At 45.5% G+C, this 25,455-nt stretch overlaps 1 protein-coding gene across 2 annotated transcripts in view; it reads right to left on the bottom strand.

Annotated features, from left to right (window-relative positions):
* Positions 1 to 25,455, bottom strand: part of MERTK (MER proto-oncogene, tyrosine kinase) — a 117,776-nt gene that overhangs the window by 48,405 nt on the left and 43,916 nt on the right. The window contains exons 3-6 of one of the 2 annotated variants that reach the window (XM_069583995.1): positions 24,330 to 24,430; positions 19,173 to 19,346; positions 6,083 to 6,169; positions 1,143 to 1,258 (exon numbers count right to left, since the gene is read on the bottom strand). In XM_069583995.1, the coding sequence (XP_069440096.1) occupies positions 1,143 to 1,258; positions 6,083 to 6,169; positions 19,173 to 19,346; positions 24,330 to 24,430 (478 nt within the window). The remainder of the gene's footprint in view (positions 1 to 1,142; positions 1,259 to 6,082; positions 6,170 to 19,172; positions 19,347 to 24,329; positions 24,431 to 25,455) is intronic. The other variant, XM_069583996.1, reaches the window with a different exon arrangement.

Here is a 25,455-nt window from a genome sequence, read left to right as displayed (position 1 = left end):
CGTTATGTCCATAGACAGGGAAACAGGCCCTGTTGTTCCCTAAAACAACAGAGTCCTGAAATTCATGAAGCAAAAACAGAGAGAACTGAAGGGAGAAACAGACAATTCAAAAATAATGGTTGAGATCACAATTTCCTACTTTCGATAACAGATAAAACCGCAGGGCAGAAGACTAACAAGGAAACAGAATTAGTGAACAAGACTGTATATAAACCATCTGGACCTAACAGACATTGCCAATGCTCCACCCAGCCACAGCCTAATACACCTTCTCCTCAAGTGCACAGAGAACGTTCTCCAGGATCGAACATACGCAAGGCCATGTGTGGGCACTCAGTAGAAGACAGTGTTACTGCTGCCCTTCCATTTTTTATGGAGTGAATGCGCGCAGCAGAGTCTGTTTCATGGCGAGGTATCATTTTAGGATGTGTATGTGTGCTCAGCCATGTGCGACTCTGTGACCGCCAGGCTCCTCTGTCCATGGAATTTTCCAGGCCAGAATACTGGAGTGGGTTGCCACTTCCTACTCCAGGGGATCTTCCCGACCCAGGGAGCGAGCCTGCATCTCGCACATCTTCTGCTGTGACAGGTGGATTCTGTACCACTGCACCCTCTGGGAAGCCTCCGCTTTAGGATGCCTAACCTATATTTCTCGTAGCTCTATTTTATGTCAATTTTAGATACTGAGAGATGACTCTGCAAGGTCTGTCACCCCCGATTTTTCCAAGAGGCGGAGTCGGTCCATTCAGTAGTGAGGATGACTTGTCTCCTGCTGTCCTTTATGGCCACCAACCCAGGAGGAGCCAGGCTGGGGCATGCCTGGCTTCCTGAACTCCTGGTCACAAGCCAGATGTGTTTTTATATCTTAAAAATTCATTCTCCCTGGTCTCATGATGTTCTATCTTAGAAACATGTTTCTCCTCCAGTTGGGCCCTGGACCACGCACAAAGAAGGGCACAGCGCCCCAGGCAGGCAGAACATCACAAAACGGCGCATGCCTGGTGGACACGGGGCAGGCGGCAGGCCAAGGGCTTCTGAACACGGGTGTCAACTTGACGTCTGTGCCACTCCTCAGGCAGAAAAGAAATCAGGCAGAGTCACTGAGCCCCAAATAGATATTTCTCTTCATCAAGAAAGGTTACCTGAATTCTGCAATCGCTCAGCGGGGAGTAGCCGTCAAAACCCGGGACCCAGGAGATGAGGATGCTGTGTGCGGAACTGTTGTGGACCCTGACTTCAGTAGGTGGCGAGGGAATTGCTACGTAAAAGACAAAAGACACACCACAGACACAATTATAAACCACAGGAGGTCACGGCTACCAAACAGGTGCATTAATGCCAAGCCCATGTCTGCTTCTTGAGATTGGGAAAATTAAACACGACTTTTAAAGAGGAGCCACCCTCTGGGTGAGGGTGATCACATGAGCCTCTGCCTGGACCAGAGACGTGGGATGCAGACCTGTGCTCCTGCCCACTGATGATGTGAGAACTTTTAGCTGGACAAGAACAGCGAGATATCCGTTCCTACTGCTCTGTGCAGGGCTGTCACTGGTGCTCTAAATGGGGGCAGAGCCATGGCCCTCTATCTGCCTTATCCTGTTACAGCTGTTGCTCAGTCGCTAAGTCATGTCCGACTCTTTGCAACCCCATGGACTGCAGCACGCCAGGCTCCCCTGTCCTTCACTATCTCCCGGAGTTTGCTCAGATTTATGTCCATTGAGCTGGTCATGCTATCTTTCCATCTCAACCTCTGTCACCCTCTTCTCTTTTCATCTTCAATTTTTTCCAGCATTAGGGTTTTTTCCAATGAGACAGCTCTTCGCATGAGGTGGCCAAAGTATTGGAGTTTCAGCTTCAGCATCAGTCCTTCCAATGAATATTCAGGGTTGAATTCCTTTAGGATTGACTGGTTTGATCTCCTTGTAGTCCAAGGGACTTTCAAGAGTCTTCTCCAGCACCAGGGACTTTCAAGAGTCTTCTCCAGCACCATCAGTTCTTTGGCGCTCAGCTTTTTTTATGGTCCAATTCTTACATTCATAAATGACTACTGGAAAAACCATAGCTTTGACTAGATGGATCTTTGTCTGAAAAGTGATGTCTTTGCTTTTTAATACTCTGTTTAGGTTTGTTGTAGCTTTCCTTCCAAGGAGCAAGCATCTTTTAATTTCATGTCTACGGTCACCATTCACAGTGATTTTGGAGCACACGAAGAGGAAACCTGTCACTACTTCCATTTTTTCTCTTTCTATCTGCCTTTGTGTGTGTGCTCAATCGCTCAGTCATGTCTGACTGCTTTCCGACCCCATGGACTGTATCCGCCAGGGTTCTCTGTCCGCAGGATTTCCCAGGCAAGAATACTGGAGTGTGCTGCCATTTCCTACACCAGGGGAATCTTTTGGACCCAGGAATTGGACCTGGATGTCTTCATCCCTCAGCTAAACGCTGAGCTGGGGAGACCTACATTATCCGAAGAGGAGCGGCTTGCCCTGAGAAAAAGAGGCGCACCATGGGAACGTGCATGTGTGTGCTTGTGTGCCTGTGTGCCTGTGTGATGCGGGGAGGGAGCGTTCCTGGCCGAGGAAATGGATGAGAGTCAGCTCAAGCCAAAGAGCCAAGTGCATCTGCTCATGGGGAGGGAAGGCAGGCCGTAATGAGTGTGTGATGACCTCAGTCACAGGTGGGACGTGGCTAGATATTCATTAGTGATAGACTGTTACTAATAATCTATTATTAATAGAATCCAACACATTATTGATAGCATTCAACACAGATCTGTTTTTAATGTATTAAAATCTGTGAATCGATCCTGCTTTCATTATGTATTTATTTATTTACTTTTGGCTGCGCCACATGGCTTGCAGGATTCCTAGTGCCCCAGCCAGGAATCGAACCCTTGCCCTTGGCAGTGAAAGCCCGAAGTCCTAACCACTGGACTGCCAGAGAATACTCATACATTAAACTTTTTTTTTGATATGTGTAATATTTTGCTATTACAGTTTTTTAAAGTTGTTATTGAATTTGTTACAATATTGCTTCTGCTTTAGATTTTGACTTTTTGAAAGTGAAGTATGTGGGATGTTAGCTCTCCAACTGGGGATTGAACTTGCACCCCCTGCATCTTAACCACTGGACTACCAGGGAAGTCCCTAAACTCTTCATTAACATTAATAACCACATTTATGGGCTTCCCTGGTGGCTCAGACAGTAGAGAATCTGCCTGTAATGCAGGACACCCAGGTTCCATCCCTGGGTTGGAAAGATCCCCTGGAGAAGGGCACAGAAACTCACTCCAGTATCTTGCCTGGAGAAGCCCATGGACAGAGGCCTGATGGGCTACAGTCCTCGGGGTTGCAAAGTCAGACACAATTAAGCGACCAACACACACACCACAACAACATTTATAATCCAAAAAGATGACTAATGTTTTTGAATGAGTGCTTACTGTGTGCCAGGAATCTTTATGGACTTCATTGGATCATGATTAGAACCCTATGAGAGAAGCAGTCTTACAATCCCCATAGATGGAAGGGGAAATTTGAGGACCAAAGAAGTTAAAAACTTGCCGAAGCTCACAGAGCTCACTAGCAACAGAATGGGGACTTGAACTCAGGTCTGCCTCACCCCAGAGCTCCGTATGTCCGTATCTCAACAGGACACTGGTGGCTGGCTGTGGGAGCAGGGAGCAGACCAGCGTGAAGACCAGCACGGGCTGGAGAGTGTGATCACCACTGAATCGGCTGCATGGCCCACCGTGGCACAGTTCAGTGCCCTCTCCACTCAGCTCTCTCTTCTATTGCTTGGGGAGAGATTGCACTGTTCGATGGGGCTGAAATGAGGTAACACACACACGAGGTGTGGGGGAGATATACTGGTGATGAAGGCAAGGACAGGAGGCACGGATGAGGGGAAGAAAAGACCATATTAAGCACCCACGGGGTATGTTCAGGATTCCAGTTTTACCAGGAGGCACACAGCTTGATGAGTGAGAAAGCCAGCCTTTCGTTTGACTCACTTTCCTAAATACATTATCTGCTTTTCCAGATCCAAATCTGGCCACATACACCTCAATTGATGACAGATTGGCAGGGAGTTTTGGTTGCTTTGACATATATGTTTAAGAAAGCCCAAAACCTGAGTTTCAGAAATAGGACTTGTTAAAAGTCCTAGTTGAGATTCTGTCTGAAGAATAAAATTCAAGAAGTGCTTCTCATTTTATGGATTTTTAAACTTTAAGATAGTGATGCTTTATGAAAATGTCTTTATAAATTTACGCCCACTGGTGGATTCCTGAAATTCCCAGCATTTCTTTTGAAAATTGTAATAATGCAATTTGTAATGAAGGAAGGAAGTTATACAGTTCCTCTTGTAATAACTTTCGGTTGGCTCATTTTTCCTTTCCAGCGAAATTTTAGAAAATACCCTCTCATAGCTTCTTCCAGCTGATTTGCTGAAACTAAACACCAGCAGTGAAGCTTGGTGTGCTGCAGTTCATGGGGTCGCAGAGAGTCGGACATGTCTGCGCAACAGCAACAGACATCAGCACCTTTAAAAACTACAATGCCTTGTAATTTTGAGTCTTTTGCTACGCCTTATCTACCCTTTAACTCATTATTAAACACACTGCTTTTTCCCTCTATCATTTCCTCGAAGGACAAAAGGAGTACGAACTTAATATTTCCTTTTAATATCTAAATTAAGAACAAATAATGTAGAGAATAGAACAAATAACCCCCAAGGTGGAGGGGGGTAAGGGAGGGATGCAATGGTAGGCTGGGGTTAGCAGATGTAAACTTTCATATATAGGATGGGAAACAAGAAGGTCCTATTGTAGATAATCAAGAACTACATATTCAATAACCTGTGATAAACCATAATGGAAAAGAATATTTAAAAAAACATATATATATATGTAAAGACTGAATCACGTTGCTGTACAACAGTAATTAACACAATATTGTAAATCAACTAAACTTCAATCAAAATTCATTAATTAATTAAAATATAAATTAAGAACAAATACTAAAACATATCATTTCCTTGAATTTCTATGAGAAAGGTTAAGGAGATGACTTGAAAAGGTAACAAAAGGTTTTCCTTTCAAGTTTCAGAATTTTATTTGATTTATTTGAAGGTTTAATTGGAGTATAGTTGCTTTAGAATGTTGTGTTAGTTTCTGTTGTATAGCCAAGTGAATAAGTTATATATATACATATATCCCTCTTTTTTTAAAATTTCCTTCCCATTTAGGTCACCATAGAGCACTGAGTAGCATTCCCTGGGCTATATATTGAGCTCTCATTAATGATCTATTTTAAACAGTTTTTTATACACAGTATTTTATACACAGTATCAATAGTATATGTACATCAGTCTCAATCCCTCCCACCCCAGCCTCAGTTTGCTCTCTACATCTGGGTCTCTATTTCGCTTTGCACATAGGTTCATCTGTATCAATTTTTCCAGAGTTTCAGGTTTAAATGTCTTTGATCCCACAGAAGGGGAGGAAGACACAGAATGTTGGATTGGAGTGCCTCTACTAGCCTTCCAACAGCTGCCTTTCATTTTGTTACATCCCAGCCTAGGGGAAGCAAGGAGGGCCACAGAGATTAGGAGAAAGCGGGCCCAGGGCCTTGGGCCCCGAGGGGAGGCGTGACTCTGACCTCCTCCCTCCTCAGAGCAGCTGCTGGGAGGACGGGCCCCAGCTCCAGCTGCCCAGGGAAGGACACAGCCCATCCCCAGATCAATGGGCGCTAGTTCAGTGTGGAAGAGTAAAAAGAGGAGCTAAGATGATCTGGGTCAACATTTCAGCCTACTTTCTTTTCTGACTGAGCAGAAAACTAAACTAGTTACTGTCGATCACAGACAAGTGTCAGGCCCTGTTATGAGTATTTCTGCTTTCATTATTTCATTGAACCCTCAAGAAGAGATAGGTTCTGTAATTATCTCCATTTTACAGAGGGGCACACTGAAGTTGCTGAATGACTTGTTCAAGGTCACAAAGGGAAGCCAGGGCTCAATCCCAGGCAGCTGGCTGCACAGCTCACAATGTACTTCCCCTGCAAGGCACCCCCGTGACACTTACCTTTGATGTTGATCTGCACGCTTTTGGACACGGTCAGCCCTTTTTGATTGTGGGCCTCACAACTGAAGATTGTGGTCTTGGTCAGACCTAGAGGAGAAGGAGACCCATGAGACCAGGGGTGGAGAGATAGGCTGCTGTTTATCAGAATCCTGCGGGAGTCTGGGCATCCTTTTACTTCGTGGTTCAGTGTTCCAAGCCATAAATGCAAAGTTAATTAAAAATGTGTGTTGGTGTTTGAAAAACAAACCTAGGATTAAATCCTAGGTACCAGGAGCAAGGCAACAATGGGCTTAGTGAGACATGAGGTAACAAAGCAGTATCATTTAGTTTTAAAATTTCAGCAAGGAGCCATGGGAATTGTGTGTGTGCTCAATCCCTCAGTCGTGTCCAACTCTGCGACCCCGTGGGCTGTCCATGGAATTTTCCAGGCAAGAATACTGGAATGGGTTGCCATTTCCTCCTTTAGGGGATCTTCCCAACCCAGGGATCGAACCTGCATCTCCTGCACTGGCAGGCAGATTCTTTACCAGTGTGCCACCTGGGAAGCCTGCAGTAGGAATTACTGGCCCCAATATTAAGAAAAGTGGTTTATGGGGCTCACCTAGACAGCCCTGTGCTTAGCATCCCCATATATCCTATGCTACACACTGTGGACATATCAGGACTCCAGAAACAGCAGGACAAAAGTCACAGTTTTTAAAACTTCTGATGAATGAAGTTTCTGTTGCAGTGATCCTTTTTTAATAGTAAATATCAATGTATTCCTAAGGAATTATGTAAACACAAGGCATCACTATTACTTGAAGACACTGGTGCTGAATGAAGAGAAATTCTACCATTTCAGAAGTTTGAAGACATCTCAGAAGCTAAACACATTCAGTTGATTCATTAATTTTAAGGAGGAAGGAAGAGAAGCAATCCAGACCTTGGTTTCTTTTTTTTTTTTTTAATTCTTTCGACTGTGCTATGCGGCATGTGGGATCTTAGTTCCTCATTGGAAGCACAGAGTCTTAACCACTGGACTTCCAGGGAAGTCCCAAGATCTTGGTTTCTTTCTTTATTTTTAAAATATTTTTATTTATTTGGTTGTACTAGGTCTTAGTTATGGCATGTAGGATCAAACCCAGGCCTCCTGTACTGGGAGCATGGAGTCTTAGCCACTGGTCCACCAGGGAAGTCCCCCCTTGGTTTCTTATAACACTATTAGCCAGCGAAAGGAGCCAGAGTTCCTTGGAGAAATGCTGATTTTCAGTTTGGAGCAGTAAACATGTAAGATGAGCCTGGAGCAAGATATAAAACATACGATACCCACACACACCCACACACACACAAAGGGACGGGTGGGGGCGGCGGCCAAGAGACAGAGGAGCCAGCTAAAAAACTCCCAATCACTAAAGTGGGAACAAGTTGAGCAAGAAAATAAAGTAGCATTAGATTGTAGCGCCAAGTATAAGATAATTATCCATGAGTCTATAACGACATCTGTTGCTGCTGCTGTTGTTTAGTTGCTCAGTTGTGTCCAACTCTTTTTTGACCCCATGGACTATATCCCACCAGGCTCCTCTGTCCATGGGATGGATTTCCCAGGCAAGAATACTGGAGTGGGTTGCCATGCCCTCCTCCAGGGGATCTTCCTGACCCCGGGATGGAATCTGCATCTCCTGCATTGGCAGGCGGATTCTTTACTGCTAAGCCACCTAGGAAGCTCCTTTACCAATATATACAAGTGATTAAATAAATGGGAGAAGAGACAAACCCCCATGCAGAAGAATTCCAAGTGATTTTTATATTGATGCTCTGCTCCTAAAGAGGAGCATTAATCCAATGACTTCCTTCCAAAGAGATCGATATGGAAAGGGGACTCAAAGAAAAACTTTCAAGTGAGACACCAACAAACACAACTCAGGTGGAGAGTCAAGGTCAAGGGCAATGCTGTAAGCCATGCTGACAGCGTACCCTCGATGTGATGTGACGTGATGAGAATGGCATTCCCCTCTGGGGTCCTCCCCGCCAAAACACAGAACCCAAATCTAACCATGAGAAAAAGGAGGTAAACATCAGACAGGTCCAAACTGCGGGACACACTACAAAAAAAAGACCTGACCCGTACTCCTCAAAACCATCCATGTCACTAAAAAGAAGGGAAGTTTGAGACATGGTCACAACCAAGAGAAGCTGAAGGAGACACAACCAAATCCTAGGCCAGTAAAAGGACGTTAGGTAAAGACTAAGAAAACCTGAATAAACTATGGACTTTAGCTGATGACAATGTCTTGGGAATTTTCAGGGGTGATGGAATAGTCAGCTACATGCTAGTTTCAGGCTTACTTACTGGAAGGACATTTCAATGGATAAAAAGGCATGCTTGGCGACTTCCGTGGTGGTCCAGTGGCTAGGACTCTGAGTTCCCAGTGCAGGGGGCCCAGGTTTGATCCCTGTTCAGGGAACTAGAGCCCATGTGCCACTAATTAAGACTCAGCACAGCCAGATACATAATAATATAATACATAATAGAGTGCGCAATATAATACATAATTATTTATAATATATTATTCTGATGTAATAATAGAAATAAGGTGCACAGCAACTGTAATGCACTTGAATCATCCCCAAACCATCCCCTTATCCACCACCTCCAGTCCAAGAAAAAATTGTCTTCCATGAAACTGGTCCCTGGTGCCAAAATGGTTGGGGACCACTGCTCTAAGCCCCTGTTGCCCACCACTTTTTCACAGGAAGGCCTGTCACCTTTGGCTTTTCCTGCTGGAGCATCACCTTTAACCTGCCAGGTCGTCAGTTCCCAAATGACATGCCTGTTTCACCAGGCAACGTGAACTGGCAAAACTTGGCTTATGTTTAGAAAAATCAGCTTTGGCTCAATCATAAGACCCTGGGAGCTGCTAGGCAACTTACATTTTGTACATATTTGAGCAGACTTCTGCAGGCTAAAACCAGTCATTTGACTTCAATCACCCTTGTCCAAACTCTTGGGAAACCCTTGAAAACAATTTATGAATCCCTCTGACAACTGGTGGTGAGGGCAAGCCTGGCCCTACAAGGAAACAACAGGATGGACCTATTTCCTTGGGATCCACCATCTCCTTACAGATCCCAAAGTAAGATGAGTTAGGCCCATGGTTTTTTAGTCCTGCAACGTTGGTCGATGTGAGAGTGAAACCACTCCTCACGGAACAGGATTTTACATTAAGGAGGAAGACATTTTTCCTCTTCGTGCTTCTCTTCGGAGGACACACAAAGTCAGCAGCTAATTCCCTGGCACAAGGCACCCATTCCGACTCGGAACTGCCCACAAGAAGCCAAATCATCAAGGGCAGTAGTTTTATCTGGCAGGTTGAGGTGGTGAATGCCCAGAGGCCAAACAGAAGCTAGCAAAGAGGCTGATTCCAACCCAGATTAACTTTCTCCAGAACTGAATGGGTGAGAACTTTAGGCCAAATACAGGCTTCCTGGCTTAATGTATTCGGTGATACTTTTTTTTTTTTTTGGCTTAAGGACATTAGCTTCCCACTTGGAGGCTCATTTATAAACCTGAGTTGACTGCCGCAAACAAGATGGGCTAAGAAAGAGAGCTACCTCATCACTTCTCCGTTCCCCCTCCCTCAACTACTAGACTAGAAAGGATCTTGACGTTTTAGAGCCCAACCCTGTGGCTTTCCAGGGAGAAGAGCACCCACCCACCACGTCTCCACCCTGCCATCCAGTCTCCACCCTGCCATCCAGTCTCCCAAACATCCCCGACAGCAGCGCCTCCGCATTTCCTGTGGCCAGGCCTCCTTCTCGTGGACACCCCCTGACTCCACGACACCCACCCCAGTTCACTATGACGGTGTGCGCCCCTCTTACTTGGTACTCTGCTGGTTTAAAAAAAGACAGCCCCTGACACAAGGTCTGAAAGATATTTTAGGGAACATGCAGCCACAGGATGCCCCCTCAAGGGAAAGACAATCAGAACTGCTGAGGAGGCAGTTCCTAAGAGCACAGTTAGGGTGTTTCTTTGACTTCTGGGTTAAGCAATCCTGTCCTTTTGTTTTCTTCCCCTGGTGTTCATCTTTCCACCCAGAGAGGAGAGAAATACAATAATATGCTGCATAAATGAAGGGCTTGCACTTACAAACTTGGAACTCACTTTCTGCCCTGAGTTCATTCACTCAGCATTTACTGCGTAGCTGCTATGTGCCAGCTGTTTTCCAGGCACCTGGGATCTATCCATGAATAAAGCAAAGATACAGCCCTTATAAAGCTCACATTCTCAAGGACAAAAGAGGGTGAGAAATAATAGCCTTAATAAATGTTACCAAAAGGACTTTGCGGGTCCAGCTGCTTGCCCCTCAAAAGCCAATAAACAGGCCAGATTGGTGGAAAGGAAAGTGCTTTATTTCAGGTGCCGGCAACTGGGTGGAGGAGGGTGGCAGACACCTGTCCAAAGGCCAACTTCCAACCCCAACAAGCAGCGGGTGAGAGCTTTGAGAGATAGATTGTGGGGGGCGGTCTCCATGCAGGAACAGCACAGTCATTTCTAAGTTATCTTCAAATTGGTCATCAGCGATCTGACCAGCATCATCTTGGTTGTCTTAGGTGCAGTTAATCTTTAGTTCTGGGGTCCATTTGTTCCCACTTTTTGTGGCCTATTTTAAGAATTGTGGCAGCTCATGTCCTGGGTACAGTCTGCTCATCATGTAGTTCACTTCTCCAGCTAGGCATCTATAAGACAGCTCACAGGATGTGGCTCAGAATCTCATCTATAGACCTTGAGAAAGAGCTCAAGCTCCCTGACTGTGCTTAATGACTACATTATTATTATCTAGTCTCCTTTGATTGTTTTCCTTTGTTTCCACACTTCTCACTTCTCTGATTAAACTTATTCTTTGAGTAAAGTTTTCCAGACACAAAAGGCAGGCAGAAGACATGGGTGGGGGGCAAGTAAGGGGAGGCAAAGACCTGCTCTGTTTGATAAGCTGCATGCTGTATTAGAAGGTAATTAGTACTCGGGAAAAACAGAAGAGGATCAGGCGGTCAGGGTGTGTGGAGAAGTGGTAGTTATTTTAAACATGCGGGTCAGAGATGGCTCCTTGAGAAATGTCCTCTGAGGAAAGACTTGGGGTGAGGGAACGAGCCAAGTTTATTCTGGAGGGTGAGGGAAGGTTTGAAGTCAGGGAATATATGGGTCAGGCTTCCCTGGTGGCTCAGAAGTTAAAGTGTCTGCCTCCAATTCAGGAGACCTGGGTTCGATCCCTGGGTTCGATCCTCGGGTCGGGAAGACTCCCTGGAGAAGGAGATGGCAGCCCACTCCAGTATTCTTGCCTGGAGAATCGCACGGACAGAGGAGCCTGGTCGGCTACAGTCCATGGGGTCGCAAAGAGTCGGACACGACTGAGCGATTTCACTTTCTTTCTTTCTTTGTCCTCCAAGAGAGATGGGAAACCTGGGGCTTTGAGCAGAAGACTGATATGACCTAGTCTATGTTTTATGAGGCTTGTTCCAGCTGCCACACAAAGGCTAGACCTTAGGCACGCAGGTCCCTTACTTGCTCCAAATTTCTTCCTGATCTGTAAAATGGTAATTAGAAAACGTCTAACTGTATCATTGACTGCTATGAGGTTCTTTGCTGAAGGCACTGTAAGAATTACAAACTGACATACAAATTCCAGTTATTATTGTTACTGTTGTCATCACAACAAATATTAACAGGGACTGCCCTGGTAGTCCAGTGATTAAGAATCCATGCTTTCACAGCAAGGAGCGCCAGTTCAATCCCTGGTCCAGGAACTAAGAATCCTGCATGCCTTGCTGTATGGCCAAAAAATAGTAATAATTTTTAAAAAAAGCACTATAGCCAATTAACTAAAAGCAAAACTAGCTTAGCTGTTTTCTAAATGTGGATTTTAACATAAAACACGTATTTTTTAAAAGTAAAAACGAGGACGTTCCTGGTGGCAGAGTGGTAAAGAATCCACCTGCCAATGCAGGAGACAGGGGTTCGCTCCCTCCTATGGGAAGATCCCACATACTGGGGAACAGCTAAGCCAGTGCCCCACAATGACTTAGCCTGTGCTCCGCAGCAAGAGAAGGCCCGGGTCCATGCAACTGAGAGAAGAGCTCGAGCAGCAGTGAAGACCCCGCAGAGCCAAAGATACAGAAGCAAATAAAACCTTTTTAAAAAGTAAAACCCAGAAAGATCAGCCTAAGTCCCTGATCTTGGTAGGAAGGTAGCTCAAAATGGACAGTGAGTTAGTAACTGTTTCATATAAAAATTTGTTTCAGGTAACATCTGAGTCATTCCTGTAGGTTGCTTCTGTACCGAAGCCCTTACATACATTATTTCATTGAATCTTCATAAATGTTCTGTGAGGCAGACACTGTTATTATCCCTATCGTATATAAAGAAGGCAAGTAGCTTGCCTAGGGACACACAATGGTGAACTGACATTAGTTAACGGGATCTTAACCACTTAAGCTATAACACATCCTGTCGCTGAACACCACAGAGCAAAAGCTTTCTGTAGTTCTGCTCTTTATTTTGGGACTCGATTTGTTGATGGCAAAGTACTTCCTTGGGGGGAAAAATTGTAACTTTGTTTTGAAATAGTTTTCGATTCACAAGAAATTACAGAACTAGTACAGAGTTCCTAGCGCCCTTCACCCAGGTTCCCCAATGGTAACATCTTACGTAATCACAGTAGCATGACCAAGTGACTTTGGAACACTGTACATGTGCTCAGTTGTCCAGTCGTGTCCAGCTCTTTGCAACCCTCTGGACTGTAGCCCACCAGGCTCCTCTGTCTAAGGGATTTTCCGGGCAAGAATACTGAAGGGGGTTGCCATTTCCTACACCAGGGGATCTTCCCAACCCAGGGATCGAACATGCATCTCTTGTGTCTCCTGCAATTGAACCACTCAGGAAGCCCAATACTAGTAACTAAAATACAGGCAGCTCTTATTCAGATTTCACTAGTTTTTGGTTTTGCTTTATTTGGGGGAGGGGGGATTTTTATAAAATTTCTATGAAATTTTACTACAGGTGTAAATATGTATACAAATCAACTGTTTCATCACCAAAAAGAAGCTTCCAGGGCCTTCCCTGGGGGTCCAGTGGTTAAGACTCTGAGCATTGACTGCAGGGGTGCGGGTTTGACCCCTGGTTGGGGAACTAAGACCCCATATGCCCTAGTGGTAGAGCCAAAACAAAAAAAGCTCCCCCATGCCACCCTTTTTACAAACCTCCTTCTGTCAACCTAACCCCTGCAGAAGCTGATGTGTACATCATCACTATAACCCTTTCATTTCGAGAATGTTACCTAAATGGAATTACACGGCACATTACCTTTGAGACTGGTTTTGTTGACTCAGAATCATGCCCTTTAGACAAAGTACTTCTTCGCTCACATTTCTTAAAGACAGCACTTAGGTCACAGAAGAAAAAACAACTGGTAGCATGAGGGAAAACTGTATGATCTTCCTGCTCCTAAATGTGCCTGCTCCAGGCAGGCTCTGAGTGGGTACACAGCCCAGCAAAGCCATCTCAAGTCAAAACAGCCTCAGCCTAGTTCCCTAAATACCACCTACTTACTGGAAGGGGCTCGGGTATCTCACTAACTTGTCTTCTAAGTTAAGAATAGATGTAAATAAGTTTGAATGTAGTTCTTTCACAGTGCTACAAAATTTTAACAGTATAAAACATTTTTTATTCTGAAATGTTAATTATATATTTACAGAAACAGACAGGGAGTTCCATGTGTCCTTCACCCTACCTCCCCAATGTTAATGTCTCAAATAACTATAGTGTCAAAACCAGCAAACTGATACTGGTACCTTCCACAGAGCTTATTCAGATTTTTCCAGTTACATGTGGACTCATTTGTGCGGATGTGTTGCTTTGTGTGAGTTTATCACATGTGTAGCTTCATGTAACCATATCCCACTAAAGTCTATGTTAAAAAGCATACTATTAGCCTGTAGAATGCTCAATTTCTATTTTACGTCTATCTTCTTAACCAAAAGGAAAAAAAAACTTTAAATTAAAGAAAGTAAAATGAAGACTGTAAAGAAGCTAAAGCCCAAAATAAGCGTCACTTGTAATGGTATATCTGACCATTTAGAAATAAATAAGGTCACCAAGTTGAGACAATTTATATCAATATATTTAGCTGTGGGTATTAAATTTTGCAGATCCTTCTACTTGCTAAGAACACTGAAGAGGAAGACCTCTAGAAGAACAGAGACGGGGACCACCCTGGTGGTCCAGTGACTGGGACCCCTTACTTCCAATGCAGGGCATGTGAGTTCAATCCTTGGTCAGGGAACTAGATCCCACATGCTGAGCAGTGGCCAAAATGTAAAACAAAATTAATTCTAGATGAACAGAGATGGACAGACTTTGTCCTTGCTTTCATAAAGAAAATGATACTGATTTTGGCAAGTACAAAATCAGTGAGAGACAGAATCCACAGTAGAACTTCAGAGAAGGTTATCAAATTGGTGCCTAGGACACCTATCCTAGGAGGACAGGCATGGAGTTCAGCTCACCAACAGGAAGTCAAGCCTGATTTCAGAATGAATTGCAAACTGATTTCCAGCCTTTCCAGGACAGTTCCTAGTCCAAAGTATCAAGGAATATCTTAGAAGACAAGATGGAGAGATAAATGGGGGAAAAAATAAACTTAGGCAGATTTACTGCTGACTGAAAAGTAGACAAAAGAGCTGATTTCATGAATTGATATCAACTCAGAGGTTGCCTGATGGCCACTGTGTTTTGTCCTTGGTTAGATCAGAATCTAGACAGGAAACAGGGAGAGAATTTGCTAATCCAATAAGAGAATCAAGGTTCAAAATGGCCTGAGTAGATTGGGATGATGAGATAAATTTTCATAGGGATAAAGATCACATGGTGGGCTGAAATTTCAAAGTAATTAAATATACAAAAAGCAGGAGAGCCTTGATTTTGCAGCAATTTACGAGACAAATGCTTGGGGGTTTCAGTTAACCTCAGACTCAACATGAACCAATACATTAACCTCCCCAAAAAGGTAATGGAAACTGCATTATCAGAAATAAAGCATTCAATATATTTAAAATGGATAACCAACAAGGTCCTACTGTGTAGCCCAGGGAACTCTGCTCAGTGCTACGTAGCAGCATGAATGGCATGGGAGTTTGGGGGAGAATGGATACCTGTATATGTTTGGCTGAGTCCCTTTGCTGTCCACCTGAAACTATCACAACACCATTAATTGGCTAACTCCAATATAAAATAAAAAGTTTTTTTTTTTAAAAAAAAGCAAGGGAAAAAAAATATTCAAAACACAAGAGGTTACAACCTCCACTTAACTTCACACACATCTTTCCAAAACAACACCAACGCTACCAAGCTCTTTCAACAAACAGAGGAGTTGGGAAGACTTTCCAACTGTGTCTTATGAGGTCAACGCTACCCAGATGGCAAAGCCGACATCACAAAAACAAACTTATAAACCAGTTTCCTTCACGAACACTGTCGTGTGATAAAGACTCTGTCCCTGGTAACTGACTGAGTAATGAGAGTGGCTTTGTTATGCTAATGAGGTAAATCACGTGGATCCACGGATGACTTCTAGATGGGGACTGGTCACCAGAATGACTAAATCATGTGATGGGAAGGCTGGGGCTTTGATCCACGTGATATTAGCTCAAGTTCCTGGCGTCCAGGAAAGAGAGGGAGGTCTGGAGACAGTATTCCACCATGGTTAATGCTTTAATCAGTTATACCACATAATGAAGCCCCAGTAAAAAAAATTCTGAACACCAAAGCTCTGTCCTGTGAACACACTGATGCAGCAAGTGACACTCGTCAAGGCAGAAAAGCTCTGCATTCGGGACCCGCCCAGACTTCATCCTGTGTGTATCCTTGGTGAAACAGACTATAACGTAAGCAGAGCACTTTTCTGAGATCCGAGTTATTCTAGAAAATCACTGAGCCCAAAGGGGTCATGATGCCTGCTGTTTAGTCACGAAAAGTGAGGCAACACCAGAGGGTCTCTCTGCGACCCCATGGCCTGTGGCCCACCAGGCTCCTCCGTCCATGGGATTTCCCAGGCAAGAATACTGGAGTGGGTTGCCATTTCCTTCTCCAGGGGCCTTCCCAATCCAGGGAGTAAACCCATGTCTCCTGCATTGGAGGTGGATTCTTTACCACCGAGCCATCTGGGAGACCCAAGGGGGCCACAGGAACCTCCAAATTGACAGCCAGTAAGCAAGGAATACAGGTGGCTTGGGACTCGTGGATGGCAGCTGAGGTGAGCGCAATCTTGTGGCAGATGCTGTCCTGACCACAGGGTCTTCACTAGCTCACAGTAATGTGGAGCAGAACCAGCTCGCAGTATAAGCGGTCGGTGTTATCCCAGAAAAAGCTTAAATGCAAAAATATTTAACTTAATATCTACCAGCCAATGGAATCTATCACAATCCATCAGGACCAAGCAGAGTTTAGCCCAGAAATGCAACACTGGTTTAAAATTTGAAAATCCAATCATGTGGTAATTTGCCACATGAAGAGAATAAAGGTGAAAAACGATATGACCTCAACAGATGCAGAGGCCCCACACTAAAGAAGACATACCTTCTGATTTCATTTCTGTAAATTTCAGTAACAGGCAAAATTTATATATGAAACTAGACATCAGAACAAGGTCACCTACGGGGCGGGGCAGGCTGACCCAAAGGGAAAAGGGGGTACTTGCTATATATACAATATGTAGCAATGTTCTATATATTGACTGAAGTGGTGGTTACATGACTGTCTACATTTATCATGACTCATTGACTGTGTGCTTAAGTTCTATGCATTTAATTATATGTCAATTCATTGTATGCCCCATAGATCTTTACAGGACTTCAAAACAATCATCCAGAGAAGGTGGAATGTAGTTTTTTAAAGTTGATTTTGAACAAATAAGTCACTTGATGATCAATTCCTCAGAGAAACTCAAAGAAAACTCAGATGAAGGCAGAGACAATGATAACATTCCTCGTGGAGTCAGGAGTGAGAAAAGTGACTCAGAGACAATAAATACCTCTGACTGGCAATCACTTGCTGGCCCATTCTCACCATAAACATTCAGTGAGCATTGCCATGAGTCAGGCTCTGTCTTGGGAGAGACAAAGCCCTTGTCCTTACTAAGCATGCGTTCTCTGAGAAGACAGACAAGGAGATTAAACAATAAAGAAGGCAATGACAGACTGCGATGTGCAGCGAAGGAAGCCCACAAGAATATGTGCCATGCCTGAGAGTCAATACAGGAGTGAGGAGGACCCGGAAGAGCGAGCAGGAAGGACCTCTGTGCAGAAGCGTTACCTGGCACATGTCACGGGAGGAAGGGCAAGCGGAACGACACTGCAGGCAGACAGAGAGGCGGTGCAAAGGTCCTGAGGCAGGGAGAGGGGGACGTTTCTAAGAAAACAAAAGACAACCAGTGTGACTGGCGCTTAAGTAGCAGGGCGGAAAGAGCAGGTGGGGTGGAACTGGAAAGTAGAGTGGGGACCGGAGCACACAGATCCTATGAGGAGCAGATAGGCCTCTTGAGAGAAGGTCAAAGATAACAGGCAGCCACTGAAGAGTTCCAGCAGGCAGAGGACATGACCTACCATGGAGAACAAGAGTGGGGATAAGGCTGGAAGCAAAAGCCGATGGCACCCCACTCCAGTACTGATGCCTGGAGAATCCCATGGACGGAGGAGCCTGGTGGGCTGCAGTCCATGGGGTCGCTAAGAGTCAGACACGACTGAGCGACTTCACTTTCACTTTTCACTTTCACGCATTGGAGAAGGAAATGGCAACCCACTCCAGTGTTCTTGCCTGGAGAATCCCAGGGACGGGGGGGCCTGGTGGGCTGCCATCTATGGGGTCGCAGAGAGTTGGACACGACTGAAGTGACTTAGCAGCAGCAGCAAAGAGACCAATTAGGATGCTACTGCAGAGATGCTGGTAAGAGGTGGTGGTGACCTGGACCGGGGCCCTGCAGCAGACAGGCAGAAGAGAGATTTGAGATGTATTGTAGGAAGACAACTGGCAACCTCCTGATGTAGTCAGTCTAAACAGTGAGCAGCAGGAACTCCGTGGCAGAACAAGTCCGAGTATGGGGGGGGAAACTAAGAGTTTCATTTTAACACACTTGCTTACCCAGTAAGTGGACATGCCAGGAAAGGAGCATGAAGCTCAGGAGGGTAGTCTGAGCCAGAGGTGCAAAGTTCAAAGTCATCATCACATGGATGGTCATGAAGCCAGGATCCAGAGGAGAGCTCCCAGGCAGGAGTGCCTCAGAGGGAGCAGAATGCAGTCCAGGACTGAGCCCTGTGGCACCCAGCATGTTCAGAACTCCTGTCATAGGCAGAGGAAGAGCACTGAGGCAGGAAGGAAGCCAGGAAGACAGTGGTTTCGGAAGGTCACCTTTGGCGTGCAGCATCCTCGCAGAATACGCCCTGAGTACACGCAGATTGGGAAGGTTAGGGGGTGGTAACCTTCCCGGACGTTGCTGGGAGATGCGAGGAGAGGAGGCAAAGAGGAGCCCATCGGATTTCGCAGCACAGAACACGGCGCTGCCCCTAGGAGCAGCGTGGGAGGAGGGCTGGGCCCGAAGCCAGGCCACACCCACTTGGATGGAAATCAGATGACTGCTGACCTTCACGGCACTCACAGCCCCACAGTGACTCAGTCCTCCCACAACTGCCTCCGTGACCAAGGCGTTTTCCTCGCCGCCACCTCACTGAGGTCCTCACATCAGTGGTTCCTGAAAGGCAAGGCCTGCCAGGCCAGCTGGTCCACAGCTGCCACGGGAGATGTGAGCAGGGCTTCCCGGCCGCCCTGGCTCGAAGATTCCGGCCACTTGATTGATGTAAGCACAGACACCCATCCTGTGCTGTGACCTCTGAGCCCCGAGACTCCCACCTGCCTCCCCTTCTGGTCCCCATCCTGGGCTGCCCCACCTGTGTTTGCATCCTCGTCGAGGGCCCGCTGCTGTACTCTACAGCACTCACCATCTTCTGCTCCCTTCCACCGTCAGAAAGCAAACAATGAACAAATGCCACAACTGAGACTCACCAGGAACAGTCAGAACAGAGGGGGATCTTTCTGGAAGTTCATTAACACGGCTGCTGTTTTGAACCCAGTAAATGCTGACGGGCTCGGGTGGACCCACAGCCTGACAGGTGAGGTTGAAGGCTGTGTTTCTGGTGACATTCATGCTCTCGGGGTGCCTCGTAAAGTAAGGAAGTCCTGCAGAGGAAGTGGTAAGTGGAAGAAGGTTTGAGATTCACAGGTCAAGGCACAGCCCCCAGGTGAATGGAAACCACACCAGAATTCGGCACTAGTCCTCTCTGTCCACCACCCTGCGGTGTAGGAGACTTGGGTTTGATCTCTGGGTCGGGAAGATCTCCTGGAGAAGGAATTGGCAACCCACTCCAGTAGTCTTGCCTGGGAAATCCCATGGGCAGAGGAGCCTGGTAGGCTACAGTCCCTGAGGTCGCAAAGAGTCAGACACGACTGAGTGATTAAACTTTTACTTTCTGTCCACCACCCAGGCGTGAAATGCTCAGTTTTCACCTCGATGAAGTTGAGTAAGAAAGCACACAGAAGCTAATTCTTACCAGTCTAGCTCTAGCTGGCTTTCTAGGACACTTTCCCAAAGGAGCAATGGTGATTCAGAACTGGTTTTTCCAGAAGGGAGGCCTGGCAGTTGTGAAATTAGGTGTTGCTTAAGCTCCTGGGAAAGGCTGACAGGATTCCTCACCAATAAACACAGAGTGAAAACAAAGCCACGTGCGAGGTCTGCCCCGCCTTTTTTTTTTTTTTTTTAAGTTTAAGTATACTTGATTTACGGCTTCCCAGGTGGTGCAGCATAAAGAATCGACCTGCCAACAGGAGACGCAGGGGACGTGGGTTCAATCTCTCGATTGGGAAGATCTCTTGGAGGAGGACATGGCAACCCACTCCAGTATTCTTGCCTGGAGAATTCCATGAACAGAGGAGCCTGGTGAGCTACAGTCCATGGGGTTGCAAAGAGATGGACATGACGGAGCAACTGAGCATGCACACTTGATTTATAATGCTGTATTAGCTTCAGGTGTATGGTGAAGTGATTCAGTTATACATACGCAAAAATATATATTCTTTCAGATTCTTTTCCATTATAGGTTGTTGCAAGATATTGAATAGAGTTCCCTGTGCTATGCTTGTTTATTTGATACACGGTGCTGTGTACCTGTTCATTGGAAACTTCCACTCCTTCCTCTTTGGTAACCAGAAGTTTGTTTTCTTATTCTGAGTCTGGTTCTGTTTTATAAATAAATTCATTTGTATCTTTTTTTTTTCATTTCCACGAATAAGCCATACCATATATTTGTCTTTCTCTCTCTGACTTCACTTAGTATGATAATCTCTAGGTCCATCTATGTTTCTGCAAGTGGCATTATTTCATTTTTCGTGGCTGAGTAATATTCCATTATGGGCTTCCTTGTGGCTCAGCGGTCAAAAATCTGTCTGCCAATGCCAGAGATGCAGGTCAGGAAGGTCCCCTGGAGAAGGAAATGACAACCCAGGGATTCTTGCCTGAGAAATCCCATGAACAGAGGAGCCTGGAGGGCTACAGTCCATGGGGTTGCAAAGAGTCAGACACAACTTAGCGACTGAGCACACACACAATATTCCATTATACGGCGCATCTTCTTTATCCATGCAGCTGTTGGTGGACACTTAGACTACTCCCATGTCTTGGAGATTGTAAACGGCACTGCTGTGAACACTGGGCTGCATGTGTCCTTTCAAATTGCAGTTTTCATCTTTCCTGACTATTTGTCCAGGAGTAGGATCGGTGAATCACATGGTAACTGTAATTTTAGTTTTTTGAGGAACCTCCATACAGTTTTCCATTGGAGAACGCAATGGCACCCCACTCCGGTACTCTTGCCTGGAAAATCCCATGGACGGAGAAGCCTGGTGGGCTGCAGTCCATGGGGTCGCTAAGAGTCGGACACAACTAAGCGACTTCACTTTCACTTTTCACTTTCATGCATCGGAGAAGGAAATGGCAACCCACTCCACTGTTCTTGCCTGGAGAATCCCAGAGACCGAGGAGCCTGGTGGGCTGCCGTCTATGGGGTCGCACAGAGTCAGACACGACTGAGGCGACTTAGCAGCAGCATACAGTTATCCATAGTGGTTACCAATTTATACTTCCACCAACAGTATAGGAGGGTTCCTTTTTCTCCACACCCTCTCCAGCATTTATCATTTGTAGACTTTTTGATCACAGTCATTCTGACTGGTGTGGTCCATTTTTTAGGACAACCTGTTATATGTAAGACTTTCATATTGGTGATAATAAATTTTAAAATCTGTACACTTGTGTTAAGACTGAACAGTTTTTCCAAGCCTAAACTCATGAAAACAGTGTAGACAGAGTTACACAGTTACAACCTCAAGATCTCCCACTTTGATTCCAGAACTGGGGTCACAGGGAAGTGACGTTAAGAACAGCTCAGAGACAGCCAGTTGGTACTTATTTGGGGCATGTGCCAAAATGTTAACAGATCAAGCGAACTGACCTCCAGCATTTAAATTGTGTTATTTGGGGACTGGGAGTTCACAGATCCAGTCCCAGCAGGAATAACATGGGATTGGTAAAATGGGATTCTTTTTTTCAAGCTTCAGTGTTTTACCAAACTTCATTTGAACCTAACTCATTCCTACCCTGCGCATTTTTTTTCTGGGACTTTACAAGTAAAATGTCTTCTGAATAGTTTTTCCAGAGTAGCAGCAAACGTAGGAACCCTTCCCTCCGGTGGATACTGGCAGAACTCTCTGGCATGGCCATCCAGTTTGGGACCGTGCATGTGTGCCCGCCAAGTCACTCCAGTCGTGTCCGACTCTGTGTGACCCCATGGATTGTGCCGGTCAGCCTACGTCCTTCTCCAAGGGGATCTTCCCAACGATCCAGGGACTGGACCCGTGTCCCTTAGGCCTCCTGCATTGGCAGGTGGGTTCTTTACTACTAGCACTACCTGGGAAGCTGTGCAGGGAAGTCTGAGATGGGCTCAGAGCAAAGCTCCAAAAGAGACCCCCGTGAGGGCCCTCCCTCTCTTGCGCCTGCTGCAGCGTCAGCGGGTATCAAGTTCAGGTTTAGACGAGAATGGACAGCACAGTTGCCTTTCAGAGGGAGATGAGTCTCCTTAAACTTCGCTGAGAAGCTAATCACCTTCTCTAAAGCCTGTGAGGACAACGGTGAGAAGAAAGCAGCAAAGTCATTCTCCTGATGACATTGTAGATGGGGGTGTCTCGGCGAGCCTGGATGCAGAGACCCTGGAGGTCAAGTCCCTGGGACAGCGGGGAGTGGCCACTTGGGTTGATAATGAAGATGTTTCTTCCTCGAAGCCCCTCTTGGCAGGCCCTGCCGTTGCCGAACCAGACAGGCAAGGCCCAAGAGGCAGGACCTGGCCTGGCTCACCTGTGCGTCAGCTCATGTCCCCACGAGAGTTTAGGCTCCTCGAGGGCAGAGATTGCCTCTTCCTGCCTGATGCCCCAGTTCTCCCCTACCAGGCCCACGTCATGTCATGGCATCAGAACTGCACTGAATCACGTGCCTGAGAAACCCTAAGGATTGAAAAAGGAATCCCAGGCACAGTTGAAACTAGCTTATTCTCCCTGGTTTCACTGTCCACATAAGCAACATAGGAAAGCTGGGGTCCCCAACCTCCAGGATCTAAAGCCTGATGATCTGAGGTGGTGCGAATGTGATAATAGAAATAACGGGTACAATAAATGTAATGCACTTGAATCATCTCGAAACCATAACCACCCCCCTCCCCCAGCCCCGCCGTCCACCCCTCTGTCTGGGGAAATATTATTTTCCATGAAACTGATCCCCAGTGCCGAAAAGGGTAGAGACCACTGCAGTAAAGGGTACTGAATAGTAAATAATTGGTACTTGACCCAGTGAGCGGCATCTAGTGCCAACACTGAGAACTGTTCGATAGACTGCATTTTGCCTCCGAAAAGAGACTTCAGGTTTTGTTTTTTGTTGTTGTTTTGTTTTTGGCTGTGCTGGGTCTTAGTTGCCCCAGAGCATGTGGGACATTAGTCCCCTGACCAGGCATTAAACCCACATCCCCTGAATTGGAAGGTGGATTCCTTACCACTGGACCGCCAGGGAAGTCCTAAGACTTTAGCTTTTTAAATTGTAAATAACCTTAAGGCAAGGAGGTCCACAATCCCTTTTTATCTCAGGCTTAGGATCTAGCAGAGAGCTAAATCTTTAAGAATTCAGTTTATTTCACAACTACGTATAATCTAAGAAAGAAGATGGCCTTTAAAAACTCAGTGTTTATAGATCTGTAAGTTTTGCATCAGAGTATGCATACAAATGGGATAAATTAGGAATTTGAGGGTAACATGAACACACTACTATATATATAATAGTTAAACATCAAAGACCTACTGTATGGCACAGGGAACTACACTCAATATTTTATAATAGCTTATATGGGAAAAGAATCTGAAAAAGAATATATATATATATATATATATATATATATATATATATATATATATACATACACACACACGGTTTCCTTGGTGGCTCAGCAGTAAAGCTGAGCAGTAAAGCTGCCAATACAGAGACATGGGTTCAGTCTCTGGGTTGGGAAGATCTTTTGGGAAAGGAAATGGCAACCCATTCCAGTATTCTTGCCTGGAAAATCTCGTGGACAGAGAAACCTGGTGGGCTGCAGTCCATGAGGTCAAGAAAGAGTCAGATACAACTTAGCGATTAAATATGAAACATATGTACATATATATACATACACACATATATGTATTCTCTATACATGTATATGGAGAAGGCAATGGCACCCCACTCCAGTACTCTTGCCTGGAGAATCCCATGGACGGAGGAGCCTGGCGGGCTGCCGTCTATGGGGTCGCACAGAGTCGGACACGACTGAAGTGACTTAGCAGCAGCAGCAGCAGCATATATGTATATGTGTATATATATGTATCTATCTATCTATCTATATCTGAGTCACTCTGCTATACACCTCAAACTTACACAACATGGTATATCAACTTCAATTAAAAATTCTTTTTAAAACCCAACGGCAAACAAATGGGCATGCCAAACTCTGGAGCATTATACACAAAGCAGTTCATGCAGGTTCTAAAAGAAACCGCCAAGTGGCAACTGGACATCGTGGCCTTTGGACTCACCTTGAACCTCGACGTAGATGGGGTCAGACACGATCTCTTCACTGTTTATTTTCATCTTACAGATGTACGACCCATTGTCTGAACGCTGCACACTGGTTATGCTTGAGAGAGAAACACAAAGATATTTCACTGATGACCTTTCCAGTTTCTACTACAGGAATCAACATTCTTTGTCTTTCACTGTGATGATTAACCGTGTATGTCAACATGGCTAGGTCTTGGCACCTCGACACTTGGTCAATCATTACTCTAGATGCAGATATTTTTCTGTGAAGGTATTTTTCAGATGTGATTCATATTCCAGTCAGTAGACTCAGAGTAAGGCAGATTATCCTTTATTGCTTGAGTGGGTCTCATTTAGTCACTTAAATGTCTTAGAAGCATAGACTGAGGTCCTCTGAGGAACAAGCAATTCTGCCTCCAAACTGTCTTTGGAACTCAAGGCTGCAACAGCAGCTCTCCCCTGGGTCTCCCACTGACATCCACAGATTTCAGGTTGGGCAGCACCCACAATTACCTGATGCTGGGACAGACTGAGGGCAAAAGGAGAAGAGGGAGGCAGAGGATGAGATGGCTGGATGGTATCACCAACTCAATGGACATAAGTTTGAGCAGACTCCAGGAGATAGTGAAGGACAGGGAAGCCTGGCGTGCTGCAGTCCATGGGGACAGAGTCAGACATGACTGAGCGACTGAGCAACAATTCCATTGGGGGTTTCCCTAGAGGCTCAGTGTTAAAGACTCCATCTGCCAGTGAGGGAGATGTCGGTCTGATCAAATGTCGACCCACTCCAGTATTCTTGCCTGGGAAATCCCATGGACAGAGCAGCCCCGTGGGCTACAGTCCATGGGGTCACAGAGTCGGACACGACTTCAACAATGACAACAGTGACATTAAATCTTTAAAATGACACCAATCTTTAAAATATTTTTTTTTTTGCTCTCTCTCTTTTCACATGTGTGCATCCCGTTGGTTCTGTTTCTCCTAAGAACCCTGCCTAACGTCTGTGTGCTCACTTGCCTGGATTTCTATGGTAGGCTCTACACCAGGGTTCTCCACATCAGAGTACAACCTCTCAAGGCATTTTGCAAATCTGTGGGACTGTCCTGGATGGTCACATAACTA

Source organism: Ovis canadensis, chromosome 3 (genome assembly GCF_042477335.2).
Source record: "Ovis canadensis isolate MfBH-ARS-UI-01 breed Bighorn chromosome 3, ARS-UI_OviCan_v2, whole genome shotgun sequence".
Classification (NCBI taxonomy): domain Eukaryota; kingdom Metazoa; phylum Chordata; class Mammalia; order Artiodactyla; family Bovidae; genus Ovis; species Ovis canadensis.
Note: the sequence above shows the minus strand (reverse complement) of the source record. Positions and strands in the feature narration are given on the sequence as shown.